Source organism: Oncorhynchus mykiss, chromosome 17 (genome assembly GCF_057628025.1).
Source record: "Oncorhynchus mykiss isolate SJ-2025 chromosome 17, ASM5762802v1, whole genome shotgun sequence".
NCBI classification, from domain to species: domain Eukaryota; kingdom Metazoa; phylum Chordata; class Actinopteri; order Salmoniformes; family Salmonidae; genus Oncorhynchus; species Oncorhynchus mykiss.
This window is the reverse complement of record NC_143038.1, coordinates 1,813,361-1,840,024: the sequence shown is the minus strand read 5'-3', so window position 1 is coordinate 1,840,024 and position 26,664 is coordinate 1,813,361. Positions and strand designations below refer to the sequence as shown.

The 26,664-nt window shown below is 44.4% G+C and overlaps 1 protein-coding gene across 1 annotated transcript; it reads right to left on the bottom strand.

The window, feature by feature from the left end:
- Nucleotides 1-2,301: 2,301 nt before the first annotated feature.
- On the bottom strand, nucleotides 2,302-25,929 carry LOC110485635 (low-density lipoprotein receptor). The gene is made up of 17 exons (XM_090204393.1): nucleotides 25,523-25,929; nucleotides 13,973-14,098; nucleotides 13,660-13,782; nucleotides 12,654-13,031; nucleotides 12,220-12,342; nucleotides 11,987-12,109; nucleotides 11,507-11,629; nucleotides 11,174-11,302; nucleotides 10,646-10,817; nucleotides 10,297-10,524; nucleotides 9,856-9,974; nucleotides 9,454-9,593; nucleotides 7,732-7,873; nucleotides 7,457-7,609; nucleotides 6,860-7,135; nucleotides 5,969-6,132; nucleotides 2,302-5,633 (listed from the first exon to the last, which is right to left on the bottom strand). Exons 1-17 carry the CDS (start codon nucleotides 25,599-25,601, stop codon nucleotides 5,598-5,600), a joined length of 2,634 nt encoding a protein of 877 aa, XP_090060519.1. The 5' UTR covers nucleotides 25,602-25,929; the 3' UTR covers nucleotides 2,302-5,597.
- Nucleotides 25,930-26,664: the final 735 nt, after the last annotated feature.

Sequence of the window (26,664 nt, the reverse complement as noted above, 5' to 3'; positions counted from 1 at the left end):
TCTGGTGTGTGTGTGTGTTCTGGTGTGTGTGTGTGTGTGTGTGTGTGTGTGTGTGTGTGTGTGTGTGTGTGTGCGTTCATGCAAGTATAAACATTTTTTTGACTCACCCTACTTGTAGACAAATGCCAATGCCATCTTCCTCTCTTTCATGTTTCCTAAATGGTCTGTGACTCTGTCATACAGTACCATATATTTTGTTGTCCTAGCCTACCTGGCTAAAATGCTCGTTATCCTGACTTCCTTTCATGGGCAATGATGCGCCAGGCCAGCTGGTTAACATTAACCTACTAGCTACATGCTGAACTTCCATCCTCTCAGGCCAGGGACACAATGTATGAATTTATGGTGAGATCAGAATCGCAATTATAATAATTTGCCAGTACAGAGAATTAAGTATCCCTATCTCCATCCATGGCTAATTTAGGAAACAGACTATTCTAGCTAGCTACAATTCAAGTTGTTTCTGTCAATGACGTATGCTCTCGATGAATTTGATAGGAGTGATGCCAAATCCAAACTGGCTTCCCTTGACACTTGTTTGGGGGTCAAGGGAGGCCAAATGCTCACTGGCTTCCCTTGTATTCAACGCTACGGGCGGCAATAATGTCATACCCTTTTGGACCAAACAGCATGAGATAGATGGCCTACACATACAGAGACAGAGGGGCGCTGTTTCGCCCGCTCAGATGCTTTCTCCGGTGAGATACATTCAGACAGAATTGAAGGAAAATTATGAAACACAGAGAGACGAAAGATAAATTATTTGAAAATAAATAAATAATCTGTACATTTTTGGGGAAGCCTGGCTCCCCTGGGTACCATGAATACACACCACTGGTGGTGTGATCTTTGTTTGTCCAATCCCTGCTCCCTCTCTGGTTTAGTTTCCAAGCAAACGTCTCCAGCTGTTAAAGCAATCTTGAACCAAAGACTGTAATGTTGCAGAGTTCTCTTCTGATTTCAGTAGAGGGCTATAAGTGTAGATTCTCTTCCCACAACTTCCCACAACTCACTATGGTGGTTGATTCCACATCTTAATCCCTCTGTTCCGGAACTCTCTCTCTGTTCCATTATGCAAGTAGAGTGCTGATTGAGTCTCTGGTGTATAGAGGGAAGAGTGGGAGGATAGAGGGAAGACCCATCATTATGGATGAATTATGGATGATGTTAAATGATGACAGGATGTTGTCTGTAGTTTGTTTGGGTGTGTCTGTATTTGAGACCATCTGCACTACAGACAGTTCTACAGTTAGACTCTAGAACTCACCCATGTGTGTAATTCCACGTTCCGGGGGAAATGTATGGGTAGTCTCACAGCCAGATCAATCCAACTTTTTTGTTGTTGTCTGATCTCCACAACTTTGTATCACATTATGCATTTTATTATCTGAAGTACACACTTAGATTTGTAGGTCTACTGGCAATTCCTCACAAACCCCGAGTTAAAAGAAACACCTATATACACACCGTGTATACACCCTGGAATACATCCTTACCTATCACATTTTCCATTGCAAAGACAAGTGATGACTCAGGGAATCCAATGTACTGTAACTTGAATCAAACCATCATTGCAAAGTCATGGTGTTTCCCTTTGAAAGTGAAGACCAACTGTACACTTTGGGTGGTTCCCAATGAACCACTTTAAAAGAGAACATGAAACGCGACAATGTGCACATTCATCAATCTCTCCACACTGTAGTTGTCCTAAATAACCCATTTCAGTGAGGTTACTGAAATACCCTGTAATACTGCAGTGAGTATAATATGAGTTTATCCCTAGCTATCCAGTTTGAGGCTTTCAGGAGCATGATATTACACGTACAGTACAGTTGAGTCATTCTTGACTGGAGGGTTCTTTCTGAGGGCCTTATGACTTTCCAAAATGTGCTAATTTCCTTGTTACAAATACATCTTCACCTTGACACGTGATAACAAAAGCTGGACTTACACTGGCTTTGTGAAACACACTGACGGGAAGGAGATGATGTCAGAGAGACTGAATACAATACTGAGCACAAAAAACAACTTTATGAAACATTAACAACAACTGACCGAGAACTAAAATAAGTTGTAGCTTAGGCCTTCGCCCCGAATAAACAGTAGAACTGAAAGCCTACATCAAAAAGCCTTATTAGATTGGCTTCCCACCGTTATCAGGAACGGGATGAGTAATACAGTATGTTCAGAGGCTAGAACGTTAAGTAGAGGTTGTGTGTTTTTTTTGTTCTAACGATGACACAGCCGTACAAGGAAGACAGTATCTGTGCAGTGGGACGAAAGAGCCGTGACAGATAAAACTTGATCATTATTTATCTTTTATTAAACAAAATAATCACAACACAAACTATACAATGGTCACTTTGAGATTGGATTCTCTGAACAGGAAAATTAAGACTCAACAAGAAGAGCAATTTGCATGTAACAGGCAAGCTGCGGTTGGTGCTCTGTCCTGTGGACTCGTACATCTTAGGGTGATACACAACATTGTGCTTTACACACCACAACTGAGGTCATAAAACACTGCACAACGGGGACAATTTAGTCTATAAAATGTAAGATCTTCAATCAGCTGTGAATGAAAACATAACCATATAACAGAACAAACATCAACTTCACCTGAACCATAGATGTATGTCTATATATGGATCTGAACGTTACACTGTTGTTCAGAACCAGCAGTGTCATTCACACAACCAAGATAATGATTCAATGGATAATGAATCAAGACAATGAACATTGGTTGGTTGGTTATGATGATGGGACAATATTAACAGCTGTGTAACCATTCACAGTAGACACGAGAGCTTAGGAAAATTAAACATACAATCAAGATATTTATATGTGTGTGTATATATATATATATATATATAAATAAATAAAACAAATCTGTAATATGTACAACATATTTGTCACGTTTTAAAATGTACAAAATCAACAGGGTGATACCACAGCGAACTGAGGATGTAGTATTTACAGAAACAATACAAACTATATACATATTCTCAAAAATAATAATTAGTATCGTCATATCATACCAGGATGTCATTCAACATCATTCACCATAATTTATTTTGTCAGCTTTCCACCTCAATAAAAAAATCAAACGGAAGGTGTTTTCTTCATGGCTTAACTCTTTAGAACAGTGAGCAGCATACAGACATAAACCAGTGGCCTTTAGTTGGCCTTCAACTAGCCTTCAGCTACTGGCCTTCAACTAGCATTCAACTACTGGCCTTCAACTAGCCTTCAGCTGCTGGTCTTCAACTAGCCTTCAGCTACTGGCCTTCAACTAGCCTTCAGCTGCTGGACTTCAACTAGCTTTCAGCTGCTGGTCTTCAACTAGCCTTGAGCTGCTGGCCTTCAACTAGCCTTCAGCTGCTGGCCTTTAACTAGCCTTCAGCTGCTGGTCTTCAACTAGCCTTCAGCTGCTGGTCTTCAACTAGCCTTCAGCTGCTGGTCTTCAACTAGCCTTCAGCTGCTGGCCTTCAACTAGCCTTCAGCTGCTGGCCTTCAACTAGCCTTCAGCTGCTGGCCTTCAACTGCTGGTCTTCAACTAGCATTCAGCTGCTGGACTTCAACTAGCCTTCAGCTGCTGGACTTCAACTAGCCTTCAGCTGCTGGACTTCAACTAGCCTTCAGCTGCTGGACTTCAACTAGCCTTCAGCTGCTGGACTTCAACTAGCCTTTAGCTGCTGGCCTTCAACTAGCCTTCAGCTGCTGGCCTTCAACTAGCCTTCAGCTGCTGGCCTTCAACTAGCCTTCAGCTGCTGGCCTTCAACTAGCCTTCAGCTGCTGGCCTTCAACTAGCCTTCAGCTGCTGGTCTTCAACTAGCCTTCAGCTGCTGGCCTTCAACTAGCCTTCAGCTGCCATCTTTAAAATTGGCCACAAAAACAATGCTCATCGATTTATTGATTTGGATGTAACTTGTTGATGCACTGCAATTGGAATATATCGAAAATGCACAAGGCGTGTAAAGCCATAACCAGATAGAAGGCAATAAGGCAACAACTCAACTCACTAACTTGTCTAAGGCAACAGTTGACAGGGGCTATAAGATCATATTTACCAAGAGACAATGTCTGCTGCACGTGCCAAGGCAAGAGAACTATCATGTCAGCTATAGTTGACTGTAGTGAAAGGAGGTCATAAGGCATTTGGGCTCTTCTAGACACTGTATACCACATACCGTAAGAACATGTACGTCACTAGACATTACACACATTAGTGGAGTGAGTATAGAAATGCTTGCATTGATGATGGCAAAGGCTCCAATATGTAAAGAGACCAATGACAACTCAAAAGTTTCACCTCAGAGTAGGGCCAACAACTCACACGTTTCAGCTCAGAGTAGGGCCGACAACTCACACGTTTCAGCTCAGAGTAGGGCCGACAACTCACGTTTCAGCTCAGAGTAGGGCCGACAACTCACACGTTTCAGCTCAGAGTAGTGTCACACCATAGTTCAATGTCTCCCCTGGGAAAGTCTCCACTTTAAGATGTGGTGATGTTTGGTGCTAAGTGACTAGGCACGTGCATGTGTCAATGTCAGATGGTAAGGCCATCCAGAGGTCTCAATGTCCATTGTTAAGTACACCATAAACATACAAACTAGGTACCATTTTTCGACCTTCAAAAGATATGACAAGACAGCTTTTTGACTGCAGCCTGTTTTAAACCCACAATCTTCAACACATCCTTCATGTCGTGCTAATTGTGTTTTCTAGTGCTTTCGTCAGGCTGACAAAGGAAGTGGGATCAAACTGAACTCAAGAATCAAATGGGTTGGAAGTGTAGGACGTCTTCTGTACAGTGCTATGCACAATCTTATGCAACATTAGAACAAAAGTTTGCCTATTTTACAGTAAGTAGCCAAATGTACACTCATTTACAAAAGAGCTGCTAAGTGATATGTAACAAAAACAAACAAAGTTGAAGCTGTGTTAGATGGTTGTCATTTTGAACTTCCTTGTGTCAAAGAGCCGAGGTCCAGGACCTGGCCTGGTACCAAATCTGTACATTATGTGCTTAGACATTTATTCTTCTCTCTGACGAGGAGTTAGCCTAAAATACATACATTTGGGACCAGGCCACCTAGGTAAGAACTCTTACATTATGAAAGAACGGACGACTACAGTCCAACTGTGCATTTACTGTGTCTTTCATTTTCAAGTCCTTCCGATGTTTGACAAAATGGCCCCCAGATGTTTTTTTCTCTTCAGGGTTGTGTTCGAGACCACAACGCTACCAAGTCATTTTTTGTGTGATTCCGTTTGTATATGTTTCTTCTTCTTCCATTCCTTTTTTTGGGGGGGTGGGTTTCCATGGCAACCAAGTTATTCTTTCTGAGTTTCTTTTTTCCTTCTTCTTCGTCTTGGATGGCAGCACAGTGTTGAGGTCGGAACGGAATCTTCGGAACAGGAAGCCAGGAACTTAGGTCATCGAGATGAGGTCATCATCATAGGATTGGAAAGGACGTGTCAGTAGCATTAGGGTTAAAATGACCTCCATCGGTTTATGTTTGTCACTTTTTCAAACAAAAAATCTCTTTTTAAATACAATTCTTCATATCCACTTGTTCTTCTTCTTCTACTAGTCATGCCAGGTCTTCTTCCAGGCTCACCATCTGTCTCTGTGAGGGGAGACAGAAAATAACCATAAACACAAAGTCACACAACACTGAAAACCACTACATGCAGTATTTCATAGGTTATACCATAATCAACGGTCACATGCTTTCTATTAGCCACTGCAGAACACCTGCAGGATTGGGGTCAAGTGGATTGCAACTCCACATAGGAAAACAATGGGCAATTCATCCCATTATTTCACTTAATCGAAATGGAATTGATCTTAACACAGTATGAGCATTTAAATGGAATGAACTCTAACCCTGGTGACACGTGTAGTCTACATAAGTAATAAGACAGTGACTGGGTTGCTTGGTGGGTTGCTAGGTGACAGTACCTGTGGGTAGGTGTATCCGTCCTGGCTGTGGTTTCTACAGATGTGCAACTCGTCCTCTGTGGTCTTCTGGTACACGGGGTTGTCAAAGTGGATGGTGTTGGTGTTCTTCAGCCTCCAGTGTCTCCATAGTAACACTGCACCAAACAGCACCAGGCACATCATCACTGGAGAGAGGAGATAGTGGGTCAAAGTTCAGTTCTTGTTGTTGTAATTGTTGTTGTTGATAAAGTATGGTAGGTAAAGCCAGTTTAACTTTTACAATGATATGTGTTTTACTGAGTGTACAAAACATTAGAAACACCTTCCTAATATTGAGTTACACCCCCCTTTGCCCTCAGAACAGCCTCAATTTGTCGGGCATTGACCCTACAAGGTGTCGAAAGCGTTCCACAGGGAGGCTGGCCCATGTTGACTCTAATGCTTCCCACAGTTGTGTCAAGTTGGCTGGATGTCCTTTGGTTAGTGGATCATTCTTAATACACATGGAAAACGGTTGAGAGTCAAAAACCCAGCAGCGTTGCAGTTCTTGACACACTCAAACCGGTGCACCTGGCACCTACTACCATACCCCGTTCAAAGCACTTAAACATTTGTCTTGCCCATTCACCCTCTGAATGGCACACGTAGACAATCCATGTCTCAAATGTCTCAAGGCTTGTCTCCTCCCCTTCATCTACACTGATTGAAGTGGATTTAACACACAACATCAATAAGGGATCATAGCGTTCACCTGGTCAGTCTCATGGAAAGAGCAGGTGTTCCTAATGTTTTGTACACTCAGTGTATATCAACACGTAAGTCAATACATAAACAGAGAGTAGGTTACTACAGTACTACTGTATTTATCAGTGCACTAGACATTATGCTGATACTACAAGGTAAAATACTCACTGATAGGTAAGACAATGTAGAGCACAGTATGGTGTGATGCCTCAGCTACTTTGGGCATGGCAACATAGCCACTTTGACCTGTGACCGCAGTTTCCTGTGGACTGTGAGTGGTCGCGGACCTATCAGGGTCCTGAGGCTGGACCCGGCGGGCGGAGGAGGTAGTTGTGGTAGTTGTAGTTGTGGTGGAAGTGGGGCCAGCTGGCTGTTTGGTTGGGGCCCTGGTAGGGATGGGAGCTGCAATTTTGGGAGTGGTGGAGGGAGCGGTAGTTGTTGGAGCTGTTGAGATAAGAGACGGGGTTAAAGGTCACCAAAGGTTAGACACACAAGAACGTGTCAGTTAGTTTGAGAAAAGGTTCAATGACCATGAACAGTGAGTATGAGGATAAACACTAACACTTTGACATCCACTGGCTTTTGAACTAGCTTTTAACTACAAAATATTTGGTCTTAAACAGATTTTAATGATGAAAATATGAATAACATTCCACTTATGAGGTGGGCGATCTGGTCATTTGACTGCAGGAAAGGGGTATAAAAGGCAGTAGTTGCACCTTCTCCTCTAAAGTTCCATAGGGTTCGACAGAGGAAAACACATACCTGCCACACACTTCCTCATGTCCAGGCCGAGGGTCATGTGATCAGGACAGGCACAGGTGTATTTGGGGGAGTGTTGGTTGATCTGGGGAGCAGGTAGACATAGGAACTCACAACCTCCATTCACCAAGTTTTTCTCTGTGCACCAGTTCTTTCCTATAGGAGAGAGAGAGAGAAGCGTGAGAGTGAGTGTTAGACCACCTGATTCAGCTTTTAAAGTTAATTACAGTTATTCATGTAAGATTTGTTATGTTTTTAAAAAGCGTGCGTTGCCATACCGATGGGCTGCTTGAGGTTGTGGTATACAATGATGTCCTCTGGCTGCATCAGGTCCTCCGCCAGTACAGTGATGTCATTTCCTGTCAGGCGGTTGGCGCTCATGACCGCTCTGTCGCCCATGTCGGTCCAGAATACTTTCTCCTGTGAAACAAATGAGAGAAACCAGAAAAAAAGAGAGACAGGAAGAAAAACTAGGTTAACCAACTGTACATAGTCAGTACATAGTCAGTACATACAGTACTTAATGTTAACCAACTGTACATAGTCAGTACATAGTCAGTACATAGTCAGTACATACAGTACTTAATGTTAACCAACTGTACATAGTCAGTACATACAGTACTTAATGTTAACCAACTGTACATAGTCAGTACATAGTCAGTACATACAGTACTTAATGTTAACCAACTGTACATAGTCAGTACATACAGTACTTAATGTTAACCAAATGTACATAGTCAGTACATAGTCAGTACATACAGTACTTAATGTTAACCAACTGTACATAGTCAGTACATACAGTACTTAATGTTAACCAACTGTACATAGTCAGTACATACAGTACTTAATGTTAACCAACTGTACATAGTCAGTACATAGTCAGTACATACAGTACTTAATGTTAACCAACTGTCCATAGTCAGTACATACAGTACTTAAAGTTAACCAACTGTACATAGTCAGTGCATAGTCAGTACATACAGTACTTAATGTTAACCAACTGTACATAGTCAGTACATACAGTACTTAAAGTTAACCAACTGTACATAGTCAGTGCATAGTCAGTACATACAGTACTTAAAGTTAACCAACTGTACATAGTCAGTACATAGTTAGTACATACAGTACTTAAAGTTAACCAACTGTACATAGTCAGTGCATAGTCAGTACATACAGTACTTAAAGTTAACCAACTGTACATTGTCAGTACATAGTCAGTACATACAGTACAAAGTTAACCAACTGTACATAGTCAGTACATACAGTACTTACAAAGTTAACCAACTGTACATAGTCAGTACATACTGTACACAAAGTTAACCAACTGTACATAGTCAGTACATACAGTACTTAATGTTAACCAACTGTACATAGTCAGTACATAGCATATCATAGTCAGTACATAGCGTACTTACAAATCCATCCACAAACAAAGACTTAATGTATCTGGTGGAAACCAACAGTTTCAGATATGGGGCTTATTAACCTCCTATGACCTGGATACTGTAAGATCAGTTTGGTCTCCATTCAGCAGCTACATGGATGGATTTCTGTAATACAGCTAAAGCTGGCTAGCTGCATGGCTAAACTCATGAACCGGGCTGGTGTATAAGACTCAACCTGGAAATCCCCTTTAATTAAAGCTACCACAGCCAGGTTGGTGTGGGCTGGAGGGGGGAGACCATGGTGCTCGACCCAGGGACCTAAAAGAGGTTCTGGGGCCACAGTCAGGGTAGAGGGGCGAGACCATGGTGCTCGACCCAGGGACCTAAAGGAGGTTCTGGGGCCACAGCCAGGGTAGAGGCCATGGTGCTCGACCCAGGGATCTAGAGGAGGTTCTGAGGTTGGATTGTAACCATTGCCCACATGGACTGGACTCTACTGGTTCAGTTAAGTCTCCCTTTCCCTTCCTACAATTCCTCTAGGACCTGTCCATAACTATACTCCAGATGGAACTCAGGTTAGGGAGACCTTAATGTCCACATTCCATCACTATTTACCTCGAAGACGGCGAGAGAGAGGGGGTGAGCCAGCTTGTCCTCGTTGTAGATGAGTGTGTGTCGTCCTTCTCCGTTTACGCCGATGCTGGAGAGGGTGTGCATCTTAGAGTCCACCCAGTACAGACGCTGGTTAACCATGTCTGTTCCAGAGGCAGGGAGCGTTAGAGAAATCCAACTGTATAATCATTCACTTATAAACAATGCTTCCACGCCTGATAACGAGGCAGATTATTTGAATGTAAATAATGTACACCTACAGAATGATAGAACTTCCAACAATAACACATCACAACATCTCAACTGTTCTGTATACGAGTATAAGAATCACGCGAGACAGCAAATTACAATGTGCCCAATCACACATCACTATATTGCAGTGTCCAATCAGTGGACTCTTCTTACCAAGAGTGATGCCGTTAGGCCACTTGATGTTGTCCGTTACCAAGGCGACGCGGTCGGCTCCGTTCAGCCCACTCTTCTCGATCTTGGCCTCGTCGCCCCAGTCAGTCCAGTACATGAAGCTGGAAACAGACACAGTACCGTCAGTCAAAACTCCTACCTCGAACACACTTCAGCACAACATCTGGAGGTCTTTAGAGAAAATCACACACACACACACACACGGACACGTTGAGCTTCTGCCATGTTTCTTGTTGCGAAAGAGATCCTCACTCATTCAATTATTCCAATATGTTCGACAACAAAAGAATCCTGTCGAAGATTTATCTTTTTGGTTTTCCTGGCAGTCAACGCCCTATTGAGCATGATACTGATAAACAGATCAGTAGGCTATGACCCAAACAAGGTTAATAAAATCAATCAATCAAATCCCAAGTTTCTTACTTATTGGCTGGGTTCACCACGATGCTTCTTGGTTTCTCCAGTCCTTCGCTGATCAGTGTCTTTCGCCGTGTTCCGTCCGTGGTTGCCACGGAGATGGTCTGGAGCACACTGTCCGTCCAATAGATGTTACCGTGAATCCAGTCGACGGCCAGGCACTCCGGCGCCTCCATCTGGCTGTCAATCACCACGTTGTGGTGGGAGGAGTTCCCTGCCAAGTTCATGTCGGCGCTGGGGAAGGGTGCAGGACAAAATAGATGTTTGTTAACTAACAAATACTGTATATTGTCTGTTTACACACACACACACACACACACACACACACACACACCTTCCCCCAGCAGGTCCTCACCTGTAGATCTTCCTGTGGTACAGGTCAGACCAGAAGATCTTGTGTCCAGGCATGTCCATGTCCAGGGCCACCACGTTCTTTAGTCTGGGGATGAGAGGGACGTACTCGCTACGGTCCAGAGTCATCTTCCTCACCTCGTGGCGGTTGGTGAACAACAGGTAGGGGACAGTACCTGGAAGACATACAATTAGATTTAGAAAGTTTTAGATTTCGACCTTAAGTCTGACACTTTACCTAACTGTTTACATCACATTTAAAAAGTTGTCGTTTCCAGTAAAAAAAAGTGGGCCTCAAATCTGCCACTTTACTTACATCTCATTTAGAAAGTTGTTTAATAATGAGGCCTCAGAGAAGCTACCGAAACCTCTTCTTTGCTTTAATTTGTTCAGACTATATCAGAATTGCTCCCAAGGCTCTGTTCATATATCCACACTAGCAAGCAATCTGTCAAGCATCCATTCTAAGTGGTATGCTGGGGTGGCTGTCGGAATGTAGCTTAGCTAGTGTGTCCCTCCATCTCACACGTACCTGTGGCAGCCTTGCAGGTCTTGGTCTTGGGGTCCAGTTCATAGCCCTCCTCACACTCACACTTGTAACTTCCCAGGATGTTCACACAGATCTGGGTACAGGTGTCTGGGTCAGCACACTCATCAATGTCTACAGGAGGAGGAAAACAGGGTTAGAGGTCAGAAGATAGGGTCAGGGGTCAGCTGTGGCAATTCATAGTGTGATTTGATCCAAATCCAATGTCCTGCCATCTTATCCGGCACTCGTCACTATAGTGACTTAGAGCTCAGTCATTGCAATCTTCTGATCTGAGTTCAGAGCCTCAGTGCCATATTAACATTTATTTCCACACACCTTCACATTTCCTGTTGTCCTTCCCCAGACTGTACCCAGCAGGACAGGAGCAATTGAAGCCAATCTTCAGGTCGGTACAGGTGTGAGAGCAACCGCCGTTAATGGTCAAACACTCGTTGTTGCCTGCAGAATCAGACCGGAAATCAGTTAGAAGAAATATATCTATCTAGAAAACTATAAGGAACAACCATCATCCTCAATGTCCATGATGACAGCCTTTTCCCTTAGGCAAGACTAAACCAGTCACCTCACTCTTTACAACCACTAACTAGTTTGGCCAGACCAGACTGGCCTGAACCACTTGGCTAGCTGTCTCCATCATATTTCCCTAGCTGGGATGTGGTCTCTCTCCTCTGTTTTCCACTGAATGGTATGTGGGTGTAAAGGGAGTTCCCTATGGGCCCAGGGTCAAAAGTAGTGGGCGAAACAGGGATTAGGGTGCCATTTGGGACACAGAATATCTCTACGGTTCCAACTCACCACACTCTCTGATAGGTTCGTCGGACATGTCTCGGCAGTCTTTCTGCCTGTTGCACACCTTGTCCACGGTGATGCACTCCCCACTCTTACACCTGAAGTTATTCGGGCCCTCACACGCATCCACTGGGGGGAGAATAAGAAAGAAGAGAATATTATTAGACATATAGTACAGCTATAGGGAGAGTGTGTGTGTGTGTGTGTGTGTGTGTGTGTCCATTAGGGCTGAGCCTCACCGCTCTTGCAGTCAATCTCATCACTCAGATCCCTGCAGTCAAACTGGCGGTCACACTGACGGCTACCATGGATACAGGAGCCATCATTACACTGAAACTCATCTGGCTGGCAAGTGGGCCGACCTACCGAGAGAGAGAGAGAGAGACAGAGAGAGAGAGAGAGGTTAGATAAACAATACAACAAGACAGATGGACAGATAAAGAAAGAGTGATTGGGATTTTCTCTTAGGAGTCCCTTAGTTTAGTATCTGTTTATACAGTATAGTATCTGTTCATACAGTATAGTATCTGTTCATACAGTATATATTGGAAGATGAACATTTGTTTTTGTAAACGCTTAACTAAATAAGCATATTTCTGTCTTTGAAAAAAAAAAAATTCAGAGAGAAAGGACAGAAGCAGAGTTGAATATTGTCAAAAACCCTTCCACTCACTGCAGTTGGTTTCATCTGAATTATCCTGACAGTCCTTGCCTCCATCACAGCTCCAACTCCTATGGATACACTCCCCACTCCCACAGTGGAATTCATGTGGCCCACAGGGCTTTGTTGTCGGTTTGGTGTCCCTCCCGCCACAGTTCTGGGGCCACTCGTCTGAACCGTCGGCACAATCGGCGTCACCGTCGCAGGCCCAGAGACGCGGGACACACACAGTGTTGTTACACTGGAAGGCGTTGGGACCGCAGGTGGCGGTGGGACAGGAAGTCTCGTCAGAACCATCGGAACAGTCGTTGTCCTTGTCGCACACGAAGGAGACGGCGATGCACTGACCGTTGGAGCAGCGGAACTCGTTGTCGGTACAGTTCTTTGCGGCTGGAGAGAGGAAGGGAGAGCGAGGGCTGGAGGGTTAGGGATATGGAAGGTTTGGGACTGGGTGACAGTATTTGTACTCTATTGTGCCTTTAGGATGTTATTATATCTGTAAATAATGTGGTTGTCACTAAAAGAATAAGAGGTTTTTGTATAAGGGTTCAATGGGTGCAGAGTAGACACAAGGACCAGAGTCATGTGGTGATAGTACCAGTTAGTGATTACAAACTGGAGTCTTATCACATCATCATGCACTAACTACAGAGGTAATCAGTGTTCAGAACAGTTTTCTTCAGTATGGTGATGACTGCAGTGTAATGACAACGATAGAAGAGTTGGCTACAGCATATACACTATTGGACTAGACTAGTGAATGTAAATATGTAGGATCTTAATTTGAGACAGTTTGCTTCAGAAGGAAAATAATCCTGCAGCAACCGGAAATGTGAATTATTACGTGGATTATAATTAATGGACATTTTGAGTCAAATTTCAAAGTGGAAATTTACGAACTTCATAAGCCTTCTTAAACTTCAAACACACTACAAATGTTAAATGTTCTGCGTTGCAGGAAAGTTCTCCTGCAACAGGGTGATCAAATTAAGATCCTACATCCGTACTGTTATCTTACCACAGCTCTTCTCATCAGCTCCATTGTCACAGTCAGCTTTGCCATCACAGTGCCACGTTCTGGAGATACACTTGTTCAGTGGGCCTCCGCAGCTGAACTCAGTGGGCAGGCAGGTCTTAGCCTCTGGAGACATAGAGAGACATGAACAGATAGAGACATTAGAGTCTGTGTGACACATCTTAGCAGTTCTATCTTATCTGAAGAGGAGGAGGACGAGGATGAGGAAGAAGAGGACGAAGGATGAGGAAGAAGAGTATGAAAAGAAAGAGGAGAGAGAAGAAGAGTAAAAGAGGAGGAAGAGTCAGTTACTCACCGCAGGCGGCTGGCAGCTCGTCAGTTCCGTCACCACAGTCATCACCTCCGTCACACACCCACCGGCTGGTGATACATTTCCCGTTGCCACACCTGAACTGACTTGTCCCACATGTATACGCAGCATCTAGGGGAAGAAAAACCCAGGATAACTGTAAATGATTGACAGACAGGACACATTTCATCTTTTATAGATCTATACTAGTGTAATTTAAAAAACAAAAATGGTTTTATTTATTTAACCTTTATTTAACTAGGCAAGTCAGTCAAGAACAAATTCTTATTTACAATGTCGGCCTAAAATATACACAAGGTAGTACAAATATAATATACAAGGTAGACAGTTTAACAGAGTGTATTTGATACAGATTCAGTAACTTTTTACAATACAGGGCAATAATTAATTATACATATTTTCTGTCATGCGACACTAGTACCACGTAACATTAGGCTCACGCAGAGGATAGAATAGGTCTGTAGTAGTGACGAATGTTAACTAACATTTAACTAAGTAACTTCCCTCGGTTAGTTCATGTTCAACAACGCTCGCTGACAACAGAGGGCAGTCATCTGACGGCCATTAAGATTGGGATTATATCTAGTTGTTGGTGAGAAGAACACATCCTCTACAATGTTTTGTAGTGCCCCTCTGGGACCAGCAATTATGTGTGATAAGAACTACAGTAGTGAGAGTCCAAAGATAAAGGAACAGGATATGAGGTAAAAAAAAGACTACAATATGGAGCATTTCTAAACAGGAAGTGAAGGAGTTTCCCCATGGGAGAGACTTATATCTCTTATCGTTCACACACTGGAGCTACTGTATCTCATGGTCTTTCAGCAGACAGTGAGAACTTGACGGCCATTTTGTTATGCACTCAAGACTGTTGCTTGGCAACTACTGTTTGTGCGTTTCTCATGTAAACCTTCAAATGAAGGAAATTAGTGCAGGACAAGATGTTGCCGAAACAGAACACACACAAGTGTCAACTCACACACCATTGGCCCACATATACAGCATCCGGTAAGGGAAAGTTAAACAACTTATAGACCTACTGTACAGACTTGAGCAAGGAAATACATTTTTTTCCTCACTTATAGTTTCTGCCAGTAGGCCTATGAATGAATACCACGTTACTGTTTGACTAGCCTATTCAGCAGTGAAATGAGATTTAACCCCAAAACGGACCAGTTTATTTTGGGTTGCTGAGGTCACAACCTCATTGAACTCATCTGACCAATCAAAGTGAAGTTGTCTTCAACAAGGAAGTGAGAGCCATCAGGTAAAGCTAGCATGGAGCCTTCAATATTCTGCAAGGTCTCGGTCACTAAATCAGATTATCTCCCTCCACTGTCAAATTCCACTGTGCCTGAGGCAACAGAGTATGAGTCAGAGCCTGAGGCTGTCTCTTTAAGACAATGGAAGGGGGGAGGAGTCATAATCACACCACCCGCTGCTGATTGGCCCTTGAGGAACATTCCTCAAAATACTCATAACAAGAGCACTAGTGAGAGCAACAGGGGGAGGTGGGGCACAACCGGACACAACACCAGGAATCTTCTGAACTCAAGCTGTCAAATGTTGACACTTGTAGTAGTAACCGCGGCTACACCAGCATGACTCAAGTCGTAAAGTCGGTTGCTACACAGAGAGTTAGTGAAGTAGATTCAGAAGATAGAGGTTGCTTGCTCCGTCTATTGGCATGTGATGTCACCAATGCTCACATCTTCCTGTAGAGATGTGGGACTGTAATATCATAAGACGATCTTGTATTGAGAAATGTTGGCCTGACTTGATCAATCAGGGCTTTTCATGGGAAAAAACGACTGCTGAACCCCTCGCCTCAAATGCTTAATTACAGAGGCACTGTAACCGCCAAGACTGTGGCTGTTTCCAGTGAACCCAACACACACACAGTCCCACACACACACAGTCCCCCCCCACACACACACACAGTCCCTCACACACACACACACACACACACAGTCCCACACACAAACACACACACACAGTCCCACACACACACACAGTCCCACACACACACACAGTCCCACACACACGGTTCCCCCACACACACACACACACTACCAGATGTGGAGGTTCCAGGAATAGTTTCCCCCCCATCCTATTCCAGCTGTTCTTGGAGAGAGTGGTGATACATTTACGAGGCCGGCTGACTGTTAGCCCGCCCTGAGACTTATACTCTCAAGTGAAAACGGAGACGTTACTTGGCCCCGACACGCACTCTGCCTCTCTTTCCATGATCCTCTCTGTCTCCCCTCCCCCTTTCTCTCTCTCTGTCTCTCCCCTCTCCTCTCTCCCCTATTTCTCTGTCTGTGTTTTAATTTTTTCTCCTGCTAATCTTCTGTCCCATCATCTACAAATGGGTCACAAGCCTCTCAAGTTGCATACTGTGTTCTCTCTACCATTCTCTGTCTAGGTCACAAGACGCTCAACCTCCAGCAGCATAGCCCACTGTACTCACTCAAAAGGCATCTGTGTGTACAGTATGTTAGACTGTACGTCACAACTATGTCTACTATTCTCTCTCTGGGTCACAAATCTCCCTTCCCAAGATACTGTACTGCACTCTCTCTTTGTAGCCTATACGATTAGATATACATTGGGTAATAGAGGACTTGTACTGTATTCAACTTAGTCTCTAATTGAAATGCAGTGGGTGAGAGTTATTTTCCCAGGATGTTGTAAGTCATTTATCTTAAAAAAAAATAAAAAGAAGCCCAGCAGTTCTGAATGGAAACCTCTTTCCATTGACTAGCTTTGAATGTGAGACGTTATCAACGACAGAGGCCAAGTCTAGCTTACGTTTGAACCCAAAACCATCTGGCTGGAAAGGTTGGGCCACGCCTTAGCTATACATGGCCCTCTCTCCCAGTGTGGGAGTGTCGTGCCGTCAGAGTGTATTTGTGGGCGTGTCGTGATGTCAGAGTGTATTTGTGGGCGTGTCGTGACGTCAGAGTGTATTTGTGGGCGTGTCGTGACGTCAGAGTGTATTTGTGTGCGTGTCGTGACGTCAGAGTGTATTTGTGTGCGTGTCGTGACGTCAGAGTGTATTTGTGGGCGTGTCGTGATGTCAGAGTGTATTTGTGGGCGTGTCGTGACGTCAGAGTGTATTTGTGTGCGTGTCGTGATGTCAGAGTGTATTTGTGTGCGTGTCGTGACGTCAGAGTGTATTTGTGTGAGTGTCGTGACGTCAGAGTGTATTTGTGTGCGTGTCGTGACGTCAGAGTGTATTTGTGGGCGTGTCGTGACGTCAGAGTGTATTTGTGGGCGTGTCGTGACGTCAGAGTGTAGTTGTGTGCGTGTCGTGACGTCAGAGTGTATTTGTGGGCGTGTCGTGATGTCAGAGTGTATTTGTGTGCGTGTCGTGATGTCAGTGTATTTGTGTGCGTGTCGTGACGTCAGAGTGTATTTGTGTGCGTGTCGTGACGTCAGAGTGTATTTGTGGGCGTGTCGTGACGTCAGAGTGTATTTGTGGGCGTGTCGTGACGTCAGAGTGTATTTGTGGGCGTGTCGTGACGTCAGAGTGTATTTGTGGGCGTGTCGTGACGTCAGAGTGTATTTGTGGGCGTGTCGTGCGCATCATTGGTCGATAACTAAGCCATCCACTTGGCGTAGTAACTAAGCACAGAAGATGGAGGAAGTTTGTTTGTGGCACACTGTTCAGGTTACAGTTAATTATTATTAAACAAACAATCATAAAATAGAAGTTTGGTTCCTGTCTACTTAACTTCCTTATGGGCCCACTTAACGCAGTCCGCCTACTGTCTGTACGGTTACTGTAAGTGCAGTGAGTCACCATATGGGCATTTCATTTGTCTTTGAGGTTGTGACTAAACTAAATCAAGATAACAAATATGGGGTGATTTCTCTGACGTGTTTCCTTGAGGGATAATAGTTGTATTGTATTGCATTGGTTTTCTTCACAATTACTCCAGAAAATAATTGTCTTGGGGAATCGACTTCAGACAAAGTGAGTGGGGAAATCCTGTTGTATTTCGAGTTTAACGTTACTTTAACAAATCTACACAGTTTTACCAGCAGGGTACTTTTCATTAGTTACAACAGATCACATTCAAACTAGCTCTGCATGCAGCCTGTAAACTGTTGCATAATAATCGCAGATTCTAAGAACCAAAAAGCCATTATAAGCAACCTTCCTTATTCACCAATCAGCACATTCTTAGGTGTCTCTGCCTGCCTGCCTGCCTGCATGTCTGTCCGCCCGCCTGCATGTCTGTCCGCCCGCACGCATGTCTGTCTTGCAAATGGAATTACCGGCAAGTCACCTGATTTGCATTCTCCTTCCTATGCCTGATGCCATCCCCACACAATTTGACCCACGGGGGAGGAGAGGGAGAGACAAATAGACGGAGCGAGGCAGAGACAAATAGACAGAGTGAGGCAGAGACAAATAGACAGAGCGAGGCAGAGACAAATAGACAGAGCGAGGCAGAGACTAATAGACAGAGCGAGGCAGAGACTAATAGACAGAGCGAGGCAGAGACTAATAGACAGAGCGAGGCAGAGACTAATAGACAGAGCGAGGCAGAGACTAATAGACAGAGCGAGGCAGAGACTAATAGACAGAGCGAGGCAGAGACTAATAGACAGAGCGAGGCAGAGACTAATAGACAGAGCGAGGCAGAGACTAATAGACAGAGCGAGGCAGAGACTAATAGACAGAGCGAGGCAGAGACAAATAGACAGAGCGAGGCAGAGACTAATAGACAGAGCGAGGCAGAGACTAATAGACAGAGCGAGGCAGAGACTAATAGACAGAGCGAGGCAGAGACTAATAGACAGAGCGAGGCAGAGACTAATAGACAGAGCGAGGCAGAGACTAATAGACAGAGCGAGGCAGAGACTAATAGACAGAGCGAGGCAGAGACTAATAGACAGAGCGAGGCAGAGACTAATAGACAGAGCGAGGCAGAGACAAATAGACAGAGCGAGGCAGAGACTAGTGATGAGGGGGTTGACTCATAACCCGCAGTCCTACAGTTATATCCGCGGGGCAGACGGGTTCATGGTCATTAAATATTGGAGGATGTGTGTGGCAGGCAGGTTAAATAAAGAGAAACAATACCTTCAAAATATCCAATGTATAATTCTAGTGCAATTTCTATCAACAGGCTTCTTGGGCTTCTTGAGGAGGATAGCAGCGCTGGCTATGTTCTGTGTGATTGTGAGACACTATACACATTCGACCGTCACAAGACGGGACTTAAAATAGGCCTATGTCAAGGGAACTGTAGCCTACTGTTCAGATGGGTTAAATGGAAACTGAAATCTGGACACTGACTGTAGGTCTATAACCTCTCACACAGCCTTAATAATAACTCCTGCAGAATGTAGCCTTTCTTGCAGGTAAATTATAAACCAAATGTAGGCTAAACTTAGACTTGGGAACAGGAGTGGAGACATATGATTTGTTGAGAATGCATTGCTCCGTTAGATACCGTCTGTAGAGGTGCTGTCCTTATCATACAATCTGATAGTATTTCAATCTTTTTTGACTCCTGAACAGGTAATCAAATGGCTACCCAGACTATTTGCATTGTGTGGCCCCCCCTCCTTTACACTGCTGCTACTCTCTGTTTATCATATATGCACAGTCACTTTAACTATACATTCATGTACATATGTACATACTACCTCAATTGGCCCGACTAACCAGTGCTCCCGCACATTGGCTAACCGGGCTGTCTATCTGCATTGTGTCCTGCCACCCGCCAACCCCTCTTTTATGCTACTGTTACTCTCTGTTCATCATATATGCATAGTCACTTTAACCATTTCTACATGTACATACTACCTCAATCAGCCTGACTAACCGGTGTCTGTATGTAGCCTCGCTACTTTTATAGCCTCACTACTGTATGTAGCCTCGCTACTTTTATAGCCTCGCCACTGTATGTAGCCTCGCTACTTTTATAGCCTCGCCACTGTATGTAGCCTCGCTACTTTTATAGCCTCGCCACTGTTTTTCACTGTCTTTTTACTGTTGTTTTATTTCTTCATCTACCCATTGTTCACCTAATACCTTTTTTGCACTGTTGGTTAGAGCCTGTAAGTTAGAATTTCACTGTAAGGTCTACATCTGTTGTATTCGGCGCACGTGACAAATAAACTTTGATTTGATTTGAACGACATAAGATTTCAGTTGGGCTTCGATGCACATTTTATCAGAAACACGTTGGGTCCGGTCGTTTTCACAGCTTTCTTTTTCCTTACAACTGGTCAAACTGATGTCAAAAAATCTTCTGCCGTCTTTGACTGTAGCTTATAGGGCATTTTCCATTTTGTGTGGGTTAGGGTTGGGTGTGGGCCTCAGAATTACAATGGATCTGGCGGTTGTGGATGGCTTATTAGCAATTGCGGGCGGGTGTTGGTGAATAAACAGCTGACCCGCACACCTTTAGCAGAGACACACAGCTGACCACAGCTGCCATCCGGACAGGGCCTTAATGTAGTTAGGTGCTTGTTGGATGCGGCCAATTTCCTGTAAGGACCTATCCACTGCTGCTGGCTCACTGTTAAATACAGGAAGCCCTATTGGCAGACAGACTGTGCTCACTTCTTGTAATGTACGCCTACTGTCTTCAAAAGGTTAGCATCATGACCAAGTTACACCACGACCTGAATAGACCTTCATATGGCTGCCTACATACAACGGAAATCACCTTGATCTAGCCGTGCTGCTGAGCGAGGAGAGGCAGAGCGAGAGAGATAGAAAGAGACAGTGAAGGAGAGAGAAAAAGAGAGGAAGTTAGAGGGACAGAAAGAGAGAGCGGGAGAAAAGAGAGAGAGAGAAAAAGAGAGTGAGAAACATTTTATAGAGAGTCCCCACCTCCCAATCTCCATCAGGTTCTATTAATAAACACTGCCTGCCTGCTTGATGACAACTTGACCATGTAAGGTCCTTCAACACTGATGCTACAGATGGAAGAGAAAGAACGTGCTCACTAAACACCAGCCCCTAGTCTGCAATGGACTTTCCAATAGCCCCAAATGTCCTCCATGTAACCTGTTATATATTTGAACTGGAAAGCTGCAGCCTGCCTGGTGTTCAACCTTCTCAAGTTCTCCCATGTCACCCCTTCTCCTCCGCACACTCCACACTGGCTTCCAGTCCACTCCACACTGGCTTCCAGTCCACTCCACACTGGCTTCCAGTCCACTCCACACTGGCTTCCAGTCCACTCCACACTGGCTTCTAGTCCACTCCACACTGGCTTCCAGTCCACTCCACACTGGCTTCTAGTCCACTCCACACTGGCTTCCAGTCCACTCCACACTGGCTTCTAGTCCACTCCACACTGGCTTCTAGTCCACTCCACACTGGCTTCCAGTCCACTCCACACTGGCTTCCAGTCCACTCCACACTGACTTCCAGTCCACTCCACACTGGCTTCCAGTCCACTCCACACTGACTTCCAGTCCACTCCACACTGGCTTCCAGTCGACGCTCGCATCCACTACAAGACCATGGTACTTTCCTACGGAGCAGCAAGAGGAACTGCCCCTCCCTACCTTCAGGCTAGGCGCAAACCCTACACCCCAACCCGAGTACTCCGTTCTGCCACCTCTGGTCTCTTGGCCCTCCCACCCCTACAGGAGGGCAGCTCCCCCTCAGCCCAGTCAAAGCTCTTCTCTGTCCTAACACCCCAGTGGTGGAACCATCTTCCCCCTGAAGCTAGGACATCAGAGTCCCCGCCCATCTTCAGAAAACCATCTGAAACCCTACCTCTTCAAAGAGTATCTTAAGTAATCCAACAACACGTAACTCCTCCGCCTTACTAGCTCTGACTTTGCTGATAGCTCCTTTTATTGAAGAAAAACGTACTTACTATGACTGAGATTTGTGGTTGTCCCACCTAGCTATCTTAAGATGAATGAATCCAACTGTAAGTCACTCTGGACAAGAGGGTCTGCTAAATTACTAGAATGTCAATGTAAAACTAGAGCTGAAAAGACTATTGTTTAGCAGCAACACCAACCGTCTCTGCAGCTTTAGTTGAAGTGTATGAAAGGCTACACTGGATGACAACAGGAGGACGGTCCATATAGGTCAAAGGTGAGGCTAATATTGGAGTCCTCATCAACGCCCTTGTCATTGTGTGTGACAGGCTTGTTTCTTTTAAGTTAGTTTGCCTATGCATTTCTGCTTGTTTTGGCAAACACACACCCACGGCGAGAAAAGTGTTTGTATGTAAACACAAATCTTGCCAAAGGTCAGGGCTTGGTCTTTCCATAGCCACAGATTCATTTAGAACTAGATGACATGTGCACTGATGGTCATCTGTCAAGATGCTAAACCAACAGAACTCAGTCTGTACTAGTTCAGCTAACTGCAATTTTGGTTTAAACTCGTTCATCCCACTGCATTGGGCTTATACTAGTTAATCTAACTGCACTTGGTTTATACTAGTTAATCTAACTGCACTTGGTTTATACTAGTTAATCTAACTGCACTTGGTTTATACTAGTTCATCCAATTCCACTTGGACCTTCATTGTGAGGTTATTAAGGGTGTTTTTGCATGCCACTGGTGACTGATTGAGAGATCTGGTGTGTTAGGAGAATGTACATCATGCGATGCCTATCAGATGCTCTTGGGGCTGCATGATTCATATGGGGATTATTCTAGAATCTATTCTATTCTAGAACCACTGATGCAACTCTACAGGGATTTTCCCATTATTCTCCATGGTGTCAACTAATACAGCCCCTTGGGGCTCCACACATACAGTAACAGCAGACCTACTGTTGGGGCCCCACATATACAGTAACAGCAGACCTACTGCTGGGGCTCCACACATACAGTAACGGCAGACCTACTGTTGGGGCTCCACACATACAGTAACAGCATACCTACTGTTGGGGCTCCACACATACAGTAACGGCAGATCTACTGTTGGGGCTCCACACATACAGTAACGGCAGACCTACTGTTGGGGCCCCACATATACAGTAACAGCAGACCTACTGTTGGGGCCCCACACATACAGTAACAGCAGACCTACTGTTGGGGCTCCACACATACAGTAACGGCAGACCTACTGTTGGGGCTCCACACATACAGTAACGGCAGACCTACTGTTGGGGCCCCACATATACAGTAACAGCAGACCTACTGTTGGGGCCCCACACATACAGTAACAGCAGACCTACTGTTGGGGCTCCACACATACAGTAACGGCAGACCTACTGTTGGGGCCCCACATATACAGTAACAGCAGACCTACTGTTGGGGCTCCACACATACAGTAACGGCAGACCTACTGTTGGGGCCCCACATATACAGTAACAGCAGACCTACTGCTGGGGCCCCACACATACAGTAACGGCAGATCTACTGTTGGGGCCCCACATTTACAGTAACGGCGGACCTACTGCTGGGGCCCCACACATACAGTAACAGCATACCTACTGCTGGGGCCCCACACATACAGTAACAGCATACCTACTGCTGGGGCCCCACACATACAGTAATAGCAGACCTACTGTTGGGGCTCCCCATATATACAGTAACAGCAGACCTACAGTACTGCTGAGGTCCCACACATACAGTAACGGCAGACCTACTGTTGGGGCCCCACACATACAATAACAGCAGACCTACTGCTGGCGCCCCACACATACAGTAACAGCAGACCTACTGCTGGGGCCCCACACATACAGTAACACTAGACCTACTGCTGGGGCCCCACACATACAGTAACGGCAGACCTACTGTTGGGGCCCCACACATACAGTAACGGCAGACCTACTGTTGGGGCTCCACACATACAGTAACGGCAGATCTACTGTTGGGGCCCCATATATACAGTAACAGCAGACCTACAGTACTGCTGAGGTCCCACATATACAGTAATATCAGACCTACAGTACTGCTGGGGCCCCACACATACAGTAACAGCAGACCTACAGTACTGCTGGGGCCCCACACATACAGTAATAGCAGACCTACAGTATTGCTGGGGCCCCACACATACAGTAACAGCTGACCTACTGTTGGGGGCCCCACACACACACACACACACACACACTGTAGCAGATTTAATCGCTACATTAATGAATACCTTGAACTATAAACATTGGATGGAAGTTCTAATCTTCAAATCCCTGGGAGCAGGAGTTAGTCTGCATCGCAAATGGCATCGTCCCATAGGGCTCTGGTCAAAAGTAGTGCACTTTAAAGGAAATATGTTGCCATTTGGGATGCAACCTTAAAGATTGAGGGATAACAGTAGAACGGGGTGGCAGAATGGAGCCACAACTAGACTAATACACAACACAATATTAACCTAGAGGCCGGTAAGTTCACCCTTAGCCTACCTACTGAAACCAATAAGGAATTTGCCTCGACTGCTGTTAATGCATTGCAATACAATACAATGTAATACATTGTAATAATGTTAGCAAATAAGTTAATGGACATGTGAGTTGTGTGATAGTGTGTTTAGTTCCTACTGTGGGTAGCTGGTTGGGGGCCACAGAAGTAAAGGGGAAGGAAGTTGGTGGATTTTTATCATATCAAGACATCTAAAGAAGGAAGCAGACTTTGCTTGAGGTGATAAACATATCCTCATAACATGCATCTATTAATAAGCCTATTACATTTCATTGTTGATGACAAAAGCTATAAAATTAGTGATCAAGAAGGTCTGCAACAATCCGAATTTTGTAGCAAAATAGTCTATCCTTCAGGTGTAAAATAAAACCAAGTTCTATTTCCTCCATACATGGCACAGAAGCTGGGCTAAATAACCTCTTGCCACACGGTATAGAAGCTGGGCTAGACGCCCTTTTGCCGCGCCCTTTCTCGGTGACAATCGTCTTTTTCCTCCAGCACGTCAAGCCCACAGGTAAAACCAGACAGCTTTGACATATGGACCTACCGGATGTGACGAGCCTATTTCTCATTCGGATTGGCTCGCGGCTACATACTATTTGAAGAACAGCCAATCGACTTCCCGAGCGTAGCTTCCGTTCATACGGACGAAATAGATACATTTGAACTTTTATAGATAAACATATTGTCAACGAAAATTATAGGTTAAGTTCATCTTTAATCGCCTTTGAAAAGGAAAATGTCTTGAAAAGCTGTTAGCGCTTGACTCTCAATGTCAAGAACATGCCCCCTTCCTGCGCACTAAAACCCACTATTAGTTCAGCCTAGGACACGAGGGTATAAACATTGGTTTAATTGAACATTCGACTGGTATTGTAAGCACCAAAACAGAAATGAATTCAGAAAATGTCAATTTAGCCATTTATTCTATGTAAGGAGCACAGTTGCATTTGCAATTCCATGTCAGACATAAAATAAAAAGATCACTGAAATATAGGCAATTGACAACTATGTCATGTTATAAGTAATTTAAAGATGTCAAATTCCATGTCAGATCGTTTAGACCAGAGAATCCTAAGGGCAAAACCCGCTCTGCACTCAGCCGGAGTCATCCCCAAAAATACGCATCATAAGCATCTTGCATGATACAATTGACTTCACATCCTTACCTGTAGGAGCAAAACAGTGGGAAAGCAACACCAGGCAACATGCTGTCACCCCGGTGATTCCCACACGAGTCGGTAGCATCTTTTCTCCTTTGGGCTTCCACGCAATTCGAAGTGTTTCTTCTTGGTCTAATATCGACCACCCGGCACGCAAAATGTTTGACAGCTAGCCTACTGAACAGCACTAGTTCAACTCAACTGAGAGATGCTTCTATATATTTGTGGATGTTGCAGTCACAGCTAAAACAAACTGGGATAAACGAATGACTGTTGTTTGGGTATATAGAGAAGATTTACTGTGCGCCTGTGTCTAGGTCTAGTGCCAGGGAGAAATATTAGATTTTTTTGAGTCACTTCTGACTATTTCTATGTGGTCCTACAAGTGGGCGGGATCAGCAGAGTGGTGTGATATTTGAAATTCGACATCAGCACCGCAGGGGTGGAGCTACAGCAGTCACTGACAGAGAGGAAGAGAAAGAAAGAGTCACCCAACCACAATGTTACTGTTATCATTATCTGGATGGGCTGGCTTCCCTGTCTTGCCTAGCCTGGCCCTACCTTCAATTTCAATTTAAGGGCTTTATTGTCATGGGAAATATGTGTTAACATTGCCAAAGCAAGTGAAGTAGATAAAAGTGAAATAAACTCAACAAGAAACGTCACTTTTTCAGGACCCTGTTTTCAAAGATAATTTGTAAAAATCCAAATAACTTCACAGATCTTTATTGTAGCTCGGGGCGGCAGGTAGCCTAGCGGCTAGCCCAGGCTAGATCTTGGTTGCAAGATCGAATCCCTGAGCTGACAAGGTAAAAATCTGTTGTTCTGCCCCTGAACAAGGCAGTCAACCCAGTGTTCCTAGGCCGTCATTGAAAATAAGAATTTGTTCTGAACTGACTTGCCTAGTTAAATAAAGATAAAATAAAATAAATTGTAAAGGCTGTTTCTCATGCTTGTTCAATGAACCATAAACAATTAATGAACATGCACCTGTGGAACGGTCATTAAGGCACTAACAGCTTACAGACGATAGGCAATTAAGGTCACAGTTAGGAAAACTTAGGACACTAAAGAGGCCTTTCTAATGACTCTGAAAAACACCAAAAGAAAGATGCCCAGGGTTCCTGCTCATGTGGCCAGGGCAATAA

What these genes read in the sequence shown, in the direction of transcription:
- LOC110485635 (XM_090204393.1), bottom strand. Translation starts at nt 25,601, where the DNA reads ATGCTACCGACTCGTGTGGGAATCACCGGGGTGACAGCATGTTGCCTG. An exon ending in CCACTGTTTTGCTCCTACAG is followed by an intron (nt 14,099 to 25,522) that starts GTAAGGATGTGA and finishes TTCTTCCCCTAG; the next exon opens with ATGCTGCGTATACATGTGGG. An exon ending in GTGGTGAACCCAGCCAATAA is followed by an intron (nt 9,975 to 10,296) that starts GTAAGAAACTTG and finishes GTCTGTTTCCAG; the next exon opens with CTTCATGTACTGGACTGACT.